Source organism: Artibeus jamaicensis, unplaced genomic scaffold, assembly GCF_021234435.1.
Source record: "Artibeus jamaicensis isolate MK-2021 breed Jamaican fruit bat unplaced genomic scaffold, CSHL_Jam_final scaffold_1019, whole genome shotgun sequence".
In the NCBI taxonomy this organism is placed as follows: domain Eukaryota; kingdom Metazoa; phylum Chordata; class Mammalia; order Chiroptera; family Phyllostomidae; genus Artibeus; species Artibeus jamaicensis.
The window spans coordinates 27,647,320-27,660,418 of NW_026522025.1; the positions used below are offsets into that span (position 1 = coordinate 27,647,320).

At 35.5% G+C, this 13,099-nt stretch overlaps 1 protein-coding gene across 16 annotated transcripts in view; it reads left to right on the plus strand.

Moving 5' to 3' along the window:
- ADGRL2 (adhesion G protein-coupled receptor L2) overlaps positions 1–13,099 on the plus strand; it is a 214,258-nt gene that overhangs the window by 61,200 nt on the left and 139,959 nt on the right. For all 16 annotated transcript variants that reach the window (XM_053655401.1, XM_053655402.1, XM_037164168.2 and 13 more), the window contains exon 2: positions 6,187–6,359. In XM_053655401.1, coding sequence (XP_053511376.1) covers positions 6,287–6,359 — 73 coding nt within the window. In that variant the 5' untranslated portion in view covers positions 6,187–6,286. The remainder of the gene's footprint in view (positions 1–6,186; positions 6,360–13,099) is intronic.

A 13,099-nucleotide genomic window follows, 5' to 3' on the forward strand; every position in this document is an offset into this window, starting at 1 on the left:
TGCTGACAATGCAGTGAGCCAAACATAAGACTGCATCCTAGGAACAGCATAGGATTTTTTCTTTTCTATTTGCCTGACCAATGATTAGTTCAGGCATTAGGTGAAGTCAGTGGTTGGGTAAAAGTTCTCAGCTGAATAACGCATTTCTTTCATTGACGTAATCACAGGAAGGGTGTGTGCAGTACAGTGAGACATTTTGAGAGAGAGACCACATTCACGCGCTTTTATAATTTGTAAATGAAACTTTATGTTTAAGAAAAAAATGGCACGTATAGAATTCAGTACTCTTCAAAATAAAAAGAAATCCATCCAAGTTTCAGGCATCCACTGAGGGGTCTTGGAACATGTCCCTCCGTGGGTCAAGGGGGACTGCTATAATTAGCCTTGATTGTAATTCAAGTTCTGCCACCTGCTAGTGGTGTTACTTACCCTTTCTGAACCTCATATTTCTGACCTCTATAACCTTGGCCTCAAGGATTAGTGGTATGTTCTAATACAGTATTTCACATATAATAGACACTCAGGAAATATTTCTAGCTGTAGCACCCATAATTTGTCTTCAAGTCAAAAAATTATATGGGAAACTTGGACTATAGATGAGTTAAGGGGAATATGCCTTAGAGTTGGAGAGGACTGCCATTTAAAAATAGAAGGGATTTTGAGGAACAAGTATGAAAGACACAGAGATGAGGACTGGGGGGGGATAGGAGGGAGGGGGGAGACCGAGCAGGGGGGGGTGGGATGGGAGAAATAGATTAAAAAAATGTACTTGAAAAGTAACTAAATAAAATTTAATATTAAAAAAAAGAAAATTAACTAACTTCTATGTTGTAGGTATGTTATCATTTTAATGAGTGCAAAATATTTTAAATGATGATTCTTTTTGGTAGAAGAGAGTGAGAAGCCATCAAATTTTCAGGGTATATTAGGTAATATTTTGCATTGGGCATGTAGGTTTAATTTTTTTCCTTTGAAACTTCATTTGCAAGTTTACATTCGGTCATAAAGTGTTCCCTATATTGGCTTGAGAATGACAGTCACTTGTTTGGATTATTTCAACTGGAAGGACTTTAATGAAGAGGATGGCAGACTGCCCTGCACGGAGCCTCTGGTGTCCACAGCTACGAACCTCTTGCATGCTCAGTGTGACTCCTAGATAGATGTTACTGCAGAGAGCAGATGACTTATAATAACTAGGAGCATCCCTGCACTCTCCTCTCCTCTCCTCCACTCAGCCCTCTCATAGGAGAACTTCATTCACAATGAAGACATTTCAGTAAAGGGATGAATGTTAAGGGGGACTTTAGCATAACTAGTTTAATTAAACTACTCTAGACTTGATACCAGTGTCTGCAGGAATGAAACGGAGAAAGGGTGGCGACTAGGGTTTGGTCACACGTGGTTTTACAATCTCTCTCAGCATTCCCAGCCCCAACCCTGTCCTTGTGAGGGAAAGAAAAATAAGCTCAGAGGCTAAGAACTTTGAACGCCTGGAGCTAAAAAAGGCATTCTGATTAGGGATAGCAAGGGTTTTACTTAGACAACTTACTGAAAGTGAACTCCCAAGGGTGTTGATGTTTTCCTCTATCTTAGCAAGAAGAGAAAATTTTGACCTGTAAGGGCCGTATTGGGATATTTCTGAAAAATGAGCACTCTGAATGAGGTTTAGCTAAATTGAAATGCAGTTAACTTATTTTTCATTTTCTATTGCATGGGGGCAGAGTGGGATTGGTGTCCTCTTCTGTTATTTTTGTTTTGGTGAAATGCAGAAAAGTAGCTTTCTTTTGCCTGTGAAATATGTCCCATAATGATTATAACTCCATAGTACATGCAAGATCAGAAAGACTCATTTACAGCTACCTTTAACTTTCATTTAGTGTTAGCGTACATTTAATGCATAGGATTTTAGGCTTACCCAAAGCATTAATGTTCTATTTTACACAGCGTTAGTGCATAATTAACAAGGAGGGGTGACTTTCATAGGTCTCATGCTTGGATGGCCCTGTTCTCCTCATGCTTATAGGTGTTTTGTTCACAGCAGTTCAGTGTCCATGAGTCAAAATCAAAGACAAAGCTTTATATGTCAATCTTTATGGTGGCTTTGCTCTTAATAGAGTATCAACCTTAGTAAACCAGGTTAGATAAAAAGATAATTAAATTATCTTTTTCTCTTCCTAATTTGAAGCATGTTATATTCTACTTTCAGTGATGCTTATTAACAAATAGTTTTAACTTTTTAAATTTTTGCTAGTCATTATTACATAAAAGGTTAAATGTGATTTCTGGCAATGTTACATAAATACATGACTGTTAGTGGTGTTTTCCTAATTTTGCTCATAATTTAAGGCACAGATGTCTACTGCAGCTAATAAATACAGGATGGGGCAAAAGTAGGTTTACAGTGGTTTGTATGAAAAATATGTACAATAATTAATAAATAATACAAAAATAAGCTTTTGTATACTCACAACTGTAAACCTACTTTTGCTCAACCTTGCATAAGCAGGTTACTGACTGAAGGACTACAGACATCTGTGCACTGTAAGTTGTGTAGAAAACACTGAGGACTGTGAGGATATGACCAGTGCTGAGGCATCTTCCTGGAAGGCATCGTCTTCCTTTGGAAGGGTTAGTTGTAATGATGCATTGACTTGTAGTAATGATGCCTTAGTTGACTTTTTACATGACAGAGTAATAGAAAACCCAGATCCTATATATATAGCCATAGGTTTGGTAGACAATAACATGTGGTTTATAAAAATAAGATTAAGATGAAATTGTTTGTGTCTTCTTGAAGGATAAGAATAAAATATAGGAGGATATTGTACATTAAAAGTGGCTTTGATTTTTTAGATCATAGTTTTAGTTTAAGTAGAAATGTTCTGTTTCTGTTTTTATGAAGAAAGGAACTGTGCCCTGGCCACGTGGCTCAGCTGGTTGGAGTGTCATCCCATACACCTAACGGTTGGGGGTTTTATTCCCAGTCAGGGCACACACCTAGGTCACCGGGTCCTGGGTCAGGGCATGTACAGGAGTCAGCTGATTGATGATTCTCTCTCACACTGATGTCTCTCTGTCCCTCTCCCCCTTCCTCTCTCACAGTCAATAAATGTGTTCTTGGGTGAGGATTAAAAAAGAGAGAGAAGTGAACCGTACCTTAGCATTAGCAGGGGTTTCATCTGTGCACTGTGTCTTTCTTTACACTCCCAGGGCCTTTCTGAAGTTGTTTGGGAAGAAAAGTTTTTTCATAATCTAAAGACAAATTGGTGGTTAATATGGGGACTCAGTCTTTTCTGTTTGGTTAAAAAAATAATAGCCCTTTTCTGATTTTGTTTCTTGTTTTGGTTTGTGTCGTGAGAAGCTTCTACTGAACTTCACTTTGCAAGTATTTACAGTTTGGAAGAAGAGTGTTACCTGCATCAATGCCTGTGAATGAGAATGTTCTTTAGCTCGAGTTTGATTTAAGAGCAGTGTTTTTTGGGGATTGGTTTCACCATATTTCATTGTTTATTTATTCTGTCCATAGCTGACTGTGGTTTGCTAAGTATTTCAGTTTTCATTAACATTTTAAAATGGAAAGTTGTTTTTAATTTGAAATACAGCAGTAAAATCTTTTGACTTAGTTTTCAAGCTTGCCTTTAAAACTTGAGCTTTTGAAATCATTTTATTTGATTAAGTTGTAGAATGAGGAAAATAAATTTGAGCTCTTTACTTACAGTCAGCGCACAGCGTGATGGACAGACTTCCGGCTTCAGCTTTATTTGCATAAGAGAAGCCATCATTTTATTACTTTCCAGAATTTGTTTCTGTTTGTTCCAAACAGCCTTATGCTGTCTCATAAATGACTAGAGCATACTTTTAAAATTGTGTTTCACATTTAATATTAATAATACGTTGAAATTTCAGTATAGTTAAAATCGGTTCATACAATACTCTGCCCCGGAGCCAAAGACCACAAAAAAGGTCTTGGTTGTGCGGTTTCCTCTGCCTTTTCCCTCACCAGCAGAGGTTTTCCTATCTTGGCAGCTGTTTCCTACAAGGCAGTCATCGGTCCCTGATTTCTTCCTTCCCTTTCTTCCCACAAACAAGGACTCTTTTCAAAGAGCGGGTGACTGAAGACAGACTGATCTTGGATTGCTTCAGAAAAGCAGAAATGTGTTCAAGAGTTGAGCATGTGGGCAAGCAGCCTATATGCATTAGTTCATTGAAATGAAAATACTCATTACAACCAAAACTTGGACAGTCAGAACTCTTGGCTTGAATCAGGAGCATTCCAAAGGCTCACTTAATTTTACTGGTAGTAATGAATGTACCTCATTCACACATTAAAATTATGCTGCTTGCTTCATCAGGTCATTGAACAGTCTACAGAGTATAAGAAATTGTTCATTGGTGAGACTTTCCGATGTGACAGGCCATGAACTTGTCTTACTCTGTTTATGCTTTTCCATAAAAGAGCCTGCAGTTTGAAGGCAGAAGCTTTGCCACAGCAGTAGTACACTGCAGCTTTACTTTTGGTTTTGCCTTTTGCATGGTCTTTGGGAGCTCAGAGAAAATGGAAAGACAGGGCTGGCCAGTTCTGCATGGTTGTGTGCCTTACGTCTCCATCACATTAATTTTCTTGTATCATTCTTCTTCTTATAGTTTTGGCATTCAGAGAAGGAAACATGCCCTTTCTTTTGTTTTTGTTTTATTTCTTTGGACGGAGAAGCATCTGAGGTGTTCTCAGAACTGGGTAATATGCGTTCTGACTTTCCTCATTATGATACCTACTTATCTTTAGAGATTTCAGAGAATGCTTTAAAAAAGGCTAATTAATGGTTGCAGAGGCATATATGGGGAAGTGGTTTCATCTCGAACTATAAGCATGGTAAAATAAAGCTCTTAGTACAGAACAATCTTGCTAGTTTAATCTGTGATTTTATGAAACTTTACATTTAAAAACTAGATAATAGCTTCAGATTAATTACTTACTTTCTTTTTGGTGTGCTTGTTGGATCCTTATGGGCTGGTCAAAATTGTACTTGGCTCGGGTTTTATATTTTTGCCACCTCTCCCAGTTTTTTTTTGAATAGAAATGCAGTCTTGGAGATAAAATAATCATTTTATGGGGTTTTTATTTTGGTCCAGTGGGTGTGGATCAACCTACTCAAAGATGTAGGTTTGATCTTACTAACTTATAACTTGCTGTAAGAAAAACTAATATATGAAAACCTTCGCAGTGAATTAGTTAAGAGGCTTTATTAAACTGCTCCCTTAATGAATAGTAGTAATCAGAGAAATAACAATTTGATATGTGGTGTTTTTGAAATGCCATAATTTTATTATAAAATACAACCATAGTTAAATTTGTGCACCCTTGTGTAGACAAAGTTTCATTATCTCTCTATTTTTCAAGGTAACATGATAAAATTGCACATAATGTTGCTGTTACCATTACTAGAAACAAAAACACAAAAGTATATGTATTTATAAAATTTTGTAGAGTTGTTATAGATTAAAGCTATTTCAGGGAACCCTTGAACATTATGGAAGTTGGGGTGGTTGAAAAATTTGTGTGTAACTGTTGACTTCCCCCAAAACTTAAAGTTCTCTCTTGTTACCTCTGGGGATTAGTTCTAGATCACCCCCCATCCCATCCCATGTGGATTCCAAAATCAGGGATGCTAATGTCTCCTATATAAAATGGCAGAGAACAATGCATACATTTGGCCCTTTGCATCTGTAGACTCCCAGTGATGAATCAAAAACAGTACTGGTTTTATGGATACTCTGCGGACTCTCACAGTTAAAACTTGTCTTGTTCAATGGTGGACTGTAATTTAATTAAAAGGCTAATATTTGGCCTAGAACAACAGATGACTTATCCTAGATTGATGTTCTAAGCTTTTCAAAGGAACATTCATCATTAGGGGTTTAATTATTATGTGGATTCCCGTGTTCTGGTTCTCTATATTTATTTTCGGGGTTTTGATCATTTTTGAGGTGTGAGGCTCAGCTATTCAGCCTATAGGCACAGCTTCCATATTGGATATAGAATCAAAATATATACTTTAAAAATACATACACTTAGGAGAGAGAAGGAATGAGGAAATGAAAAGAGAGTTATTATTGTTAATACTATTTTTGCATATTTTGTAATGTACCAGTACCATAGAATAAATGATGGATTTGTTTGTTTTTCAGATATGAAGATCAATGATGCAGACTGCTGGGTTCGATGAAGCTGGGCATTTATAACTAGATTCATTAAGGAATACAAAGAAAATATTTAAAGGGATCAATAATGGTGTCTTCTGGTTGCAGAATGCGAAGTCTGTGGTTTATCATTATAATCAGCTTCTTACCGAACACAGAAGGTAAGATGCAGTTTACAGTTTATTTTTCACATCCAGGAGACTGAAACTATGCAATCTGACTTATATAGACGTGGCCAGAGAGTATTATTTTATGACTTTACAAATAGTTGTTAAAATGATTTTCTGAATGTTGAATTATTTTCATTAGGTAGCTATGTATTATAGAAAGTGTTGGAAGTCTGAACTTACATTTAATATAAATTTATAAATACAATTGTAAATGATCCTTAGAGAAATAAATGAAATCTTTGTTTTGGTTTAATATTTCACATTTATTGACTAAATTTATTTTAGTAAAATTGCCACATATTTTGTGGTAACTCTTTCACTTCACCTCTGCATTTGTCTGCTTCTTGTGTGTGGTCATAGTTCTAAAACTACTAAATAAGATTTTATACATCCCTGGAAAACATTTTTATAGTGCTTCCATTTTAATGTTATGTACTACATCTTTTTGATGACCGATCTGACTTTTAAAGAATTACATACACTTTCGAGGCTTAATGAAAGTATAAAATTTCATTGCCATAATTTGTCAATTACTATATGGATTTCCTGGTATCCATTATTTTTATAAATACATTACTTCCAACTGAAAATAGCATCCTTCCAGGTGCTTTTTACAGAGCAGGTCAGAAGTTACTGTGGAACTCAAATGCCACTTGATAGTGGTAGTTGTATGCAGTGTGAAAATACATGAATCTTGTAAGATCTGTAAAGAGTACAGAATCCCTGATAAACACATGTAAAATATAATGGATAATTTTGGCCCCAATTAAATATTTGTGAAGAAAATGTTTTAGAATTGTAAAATTGGCTTCATAGGTATTTTTAAGTGATCACATTTCTATCTATTGCTAAAATGATAGGTGGAGGAACAGGTCTACTGTCATCTAGTAGGATAGAAGCAAGCTTATTATTCCCATGTCTTTGTGATAAGCTTCAACATGGTAACATGTTAATTTTGCCAAAAGAATTGTATTTGAATTGCTTGTTCCAAAATAATTTTATATTCTCTCCTTGTCTTCAAAGTTCCCTACTTTCAATATGTTGACATAACTTAATAATACAGTTCAAATAAATAACACATTTAGGCACATTTTAAAATCAGAATTTCTATAATCAGAAAGTACACCATGTTTACTTGTATTTAAGTCACACATGAAAATTACAAATATGTTCATATTTTGTTTCCAGAAGATACTGCTCTTTGCATCAGAATTGAAAGATACATGAAATCTAACATTAAAATGTAATATGTCTGAATGAAGAGTACTGTAATGATAAACAGTGTGCAGAAACTGAGTTTAATAATGAGAATCTCTGACTTGGATCACTATAAAAATCCTGAGTGTATTCTATAATTTTGTGTCTGGTTTGTTTGGGGGGAGAAACTAACTGAATTCCTGCTGTTATATTTGAATTATTTTATACATTGCGGAAAGATTCCAGGTGTGGACGAATGGCTCATTAGTCCACATAATGAAAAATTTTTCAATGAAGACTACTTTGCTGGCACAGTAGCTTAACTCAGGAGAGTGCTAGCAAACAGAGTTTTTCAGGAGATACTGCAGTTTTATTTCTAGTGTGACCTATCAGGTCAGGATTCATATCTGCTGTTAAGAGAAATTTCATTTTTGGCACATCGGGCCAGGGGGCATTGCTTTTGAAGCAGTTCCCTCCTACGGGTGAAAAGACCCTGGGACAAACACACAGGGGCTAGTTGTGGGAGTGTACACAGCTAACGCTCACACTGTCAGACATTGATCCAGCGTTCCGTGGTTTTGTCTTAGAAAAGCCTTACATGACATGATAGTACCTAGATTGCCAGAAAGCAGTATGCTCTGTGAACACCTATGGAGAAAACCAATCGAAATCATGCATTAGATAGAGCACAGGAAAGGGGATATAAATTTAATGATTCAGCCATTGAATGCTTTCATTGTCCTTAAATGATTGCTACTTTTGTGTCAGTCCGTAGATCCCCGCAGAAAAACTCAGGCAAGTTTTCCTGGGTAGTTTCCTCCCTCCTCCCTCATTGTACTGAGTGACTGGATTGAGCCAGGTGCCGAGGATTCAGAAATGCACAGGACACAGTTTCTGCTCCCGAGCTCCTTGTCTTGTGTGCCGCGGTGGAAACTTCAAATACGTGTTGGGGCCAAGCAGGCAGAGTAGCTTGATTGTGTGTTGCAGATCAGTGGAGGTCTGCAGCAGGCAGGAAAGTGCTTGCTGGGGAACTGTGACTGCCATTTATTTTAGCCTGGTTTTGCCAGTGCTCTGGCTTTACAATACAAAGCAGACATTAGATTTTTAAGTAATAGTAACTAATCAAGTTTAAAATCAAAACAAGCCTTTGTACTGTATTCAGCTGTGAACCATGCCTTCCTTTTTTATAACTTTCTTTTCTCCTCTTAACAGTTGTGTTTTACCTTAGTATAATTTTGAAGGTGTAATATATGATTTGGATTTATATTACATCTATACATATGAGAGGTAAATTTCTACATTTGCAAGAAGGACTTATGTGTTCTGTGTTCAGATGAACATACATATGCCATGTTCTGTGTGCATAAAACTAATCACTAAGCATTTTTAATAAGTTTTATGTATAAAGGTCTAATTGTTAGAATTAGCTCATTTCTTCCTCTCTTTCAATTAGTATTTAAGAATCAAGTCTTACCCATTAAAATATACTTGTTTTTTAAAAACAGGAACATTTTATTTATTCTTTAAGTCTCTTCTCCCTGTGTATTTTTGAAAATTGTTTAGAATTTCCAAATAAAAATGATTATAAAAAACTAGACTTCAAAATATTTTGTAAGTTTTTCTTAGAATTCATTTTATTCCTAGAGAACTAACCTCAAGGCCTTCAAAAATCAGTTTTGTTGAGAAACTGGTGTGTTTTGATTTTTTTTGACTGATTTTTATAAGCATAGTAACCCACAGTGGAATCATGCATCAGTAAGTAGGAAAGTAAATTGAATTTTTGTGTCCTAGAGAATTAAATTATGGTATATAATGGAGCCCTGGAAAGTATAAGTCAGACATAGGAAGGCTTGCTCAAGTGACAAGTGACAAAGAATAGCAGTTCTTCAGCAAAGTCAGTAATATGGATTTCAGGTTCCATTTTTTATGTGGTCTGTATGTAATTGGATTTCTTTAGTCAAATATTTAGTCAATTAACTCAAATTACATTTTTGCTTATCTTTACTTCAAAGAAAAAGATTATGCCAGGTATAAATGCCAGGTATTCCAGGTAGAGCTATACATGTTTATTTTATATACATCAAGACAATTGGAGAACATAGCTGTAGAAATAGTATTGTGCTGGTTTTTAATCTACTTTCAGATTATTTAAGCACATGTACAATGCCTTTTATGTAAATGATACCTTACTGAAAAGGAATGTTTGGTTGTGAAGTCTTTTCTCTTTGTGTGGCAGGAAAAAGTAGATCTAGGGGTTAAATAGGAATTAGAATATAAATTTTTTGGCATATAAAGATTTCCCTCAGAGTGGTCTATAATTGAATGGAAGGAATAGATTTGTTCTCCAGTGTTAAACTTAGGAAGTATTGAAATAATTCAGAATTATATTTTTATCTTATTAGTTCCATCATTCTTTTATTAACACATATAACAAAGTATGTAAAATTTATATTGGCACACATATACAGTATGCACAGTGTGTTGGCATGTGAGCTTCATAGGGACCTTCTTATTTTTCTTTTTGGTTCATCGATGTGTTCAAGTTCCTAGAATAATGCCCAGCTTATTCTAGTGAGCATACATTCTATACCCACCACATAAATAGCATAAATCTTGGAAAGAGGGTCATGGTTTTAATCACTAGAAAAGGGACCATAAACAGTCATAGTAACGAGGTAAGTGCTGTGAGGATGCTTTTCCAGAGGCATGGATGTGAAGGGTAGTTGTGTGTGTGTGTCAGGAAGTAATGATGCTTCAGCTGACTCTCAGTAGGAGCTGAATAGGCTAATGACAGTGGTGAACATAGTTGTGGAGGAAAAAAGTCTCAATGGAGAGAAAATTCCATGGATATGAAATAAACAACAACAGTGCTTCTCAAACTATAGGGCCAGCAGAATCACCTAGAAGGTCGGGGGCAGGGCCTAAGAATTCCCATTTCTGACAAACTTCTCAGGGACACTGGAGTTGCTCAGCATCACACTTAAGAAGTGCTGTAGTATTGTAATGTGGGTGAAAGGGGCGAGGCATTAGGGGTGTGTGAGTGTGGTATAAAGTAACTTTTTAAAAGCTTTTTTAAAAAATACGGTTTAAAGGGTCACCAGTTCGAATCCCAATCAGGGCACACCTGGCTGGTGTGGCTTGGCGGACTGAGTGCCGCCTGTGAACCAAAAAATAGGGTTTAATGCATCATGATTCAGAAATTGTAACCAGTTGTTTACAGGGAGTTACTATCTGTAATTTTTCATATGGCTCTTTAGACTCTGTTAAAGCTCCTTGGGTATAATTCTAGGCTTCAAAAAGGAATTACTTTGTTACTATTTTCTGACAGTGTACTAAGAAAGAAAAAAACAAAATGGAAAACTGTCTCCAGATTGGAAAAAGAGAACATATTTTCTGTTAAGGGGAAATGTGACATTTTTGGAACTCCTAAAGCCTTGCTTTAATTTGTCTCTTTTCATTGTGATAACCTTGTTCTTTTTCTTGTTGAGAGTAACTGCATGCCAATTGCTATGATAATGCTGAATTAACTTACTGTGGGGACTTTAGATTTCCCAGTCTAGCAAAATTGACTATTTTTGTTCATTTCAGTATATTTGATTATCTAAAAGCGGGGAGGTAAATTTTCAGCAAGGTGCGTGGGGATGTGGTTGTATGACTCTTACTAAACTTAATGGAGTTACAACTCCCATTAAATTAATAGGAATTATACAGCATATCTGTGATCACTGTGTAGCAAATGCAGCCTAATTTTTTAAAGTCACAAATTATATAAATTAACATTCTATTAAAACAATGTATTTTTTAATGATTTTTAAAAATATTTTTAGTGCAGACCAATGTGATTTTACTCCTTAAGAAAGTACCTGACTGTATTGCTCTCAGGGCCTTTTAAATATTCCTTACTATATTATATGAGTGTAATATAATTTGATTACAGCAGCTTTCATCTGTGTATGGGTTGTGATGTAATTTAGTTTTAAAAATAAATGTTAATTCCATTTATGAGTTATGTGCTGATGCTTATCTTTGTAAACACAAAATGCCTTATAGTATTAAGACCCAGGATTTGGAAGCAAGGTATACTTGTTCTGAATGTGACTGAACTTGAAAAAAAAAAGACTCAATAGGATATACCAGCATTTTTTAAAAAGTTAAATCGGAGTGTACTTTGATCATCTTCTTTACTGACATTCAGTGTCAAAATATGCCATATTTCATTTAAAGATTAAATTTCAGTGCATGATTGTCAGTTTTTTTGCTTACATTTTTCTTCCCACTTTCTGTTCTGTTTCACCTTCTTGTGATTCTTTTTCAGCATTAAAAAAGGTTTGTTTATTCACAGTCTCTGTTGATTCATCAATAGACCTATGATCGGTAGTGAAGTGTTACAAATCAGTGTGTCATATACAACAGTCACCCAATAGACCTCAATAACATTGTATCCCTTGACTGTTAAATTTTTGCAAACCTTTCTTTTCTGACAGAAAAGACTGATCTAATGTTTAATAAATAAATCTGTTACTGTGAGAAAATAATTTGCTAAAAGAGCTCTGTTATAAACCTGTCCATATGAGAGGAAATTTTTGAAATATTAATTTTATATTTATATGTGGCATTTATCACAGTCATTGTTATATTTTGAATGAATCCATAGTTTAATAAAGGCCACTTAATGAAAGTGCAGGAAGGAAGTGTGTAAAGCACCCTAATTTTGGTAAATGGTACTTGTGTTAAATACTCATTGAGTGCTTTCAATTTTAATGAATCTCTTGCTTAACTTTTTGAATTCATACACATTTTCTCTTTATGAGCTATCTATTTAGGTTGTGTTTTTAAAGAATAAGAAATGTAAATGATTGAGCGCATCTGAGTGTTCATATCGAACTGGTGTGCTTCGAAGAAACGATTTGTCTGCCGCATCACTAAGGGAGGGCCTCAGAGAGATGTATGCCTGGTACCCCCTGGTCCTCTTTGTTTTCTTTTCACCTCCCGCATGACAGAGAATGACATATGACAGCCGTGCAGTCTACATGTATTAGACATCAATGTGGATTAGTGAATATCTCATGACATCTTTCAACCCTCTTCTTGAACTCCTTTTGTCAACTTGACAGAAGTGATTCCAGGAGAATACCTAGCCCCAGCCCTGGGATCTCTGGGCTAAAATGTAAGGCTGAGAAGGGAATTCCGTATCAGAGCTTCAGGAAGCAAAACATCTATAATCCCTCCTTATCAGCATGGGGCTCTGTTGCCTTTGACTTTTATGTCTGCCATTATTTTTGCTTTGAGGGCTTATTTTTCTTGAAAGTTTTTCCCTTTTAAAATTTTGAATGTAGTACAGTCTCATAAGAGAGGATTAGTAAGAGAAATTAAGGTGAGAATTTTAAACTGTTCATAGTTCTAGGACCCCGATATAACTATTAACATATTTCATTTTTGTTTCTAACACACATACTTGGTATTACAGATAAAATACAACCATGATGTGTAAAACAAAGTTAGGGTTTTCATCTCCATGTACTTTTCACTTTATG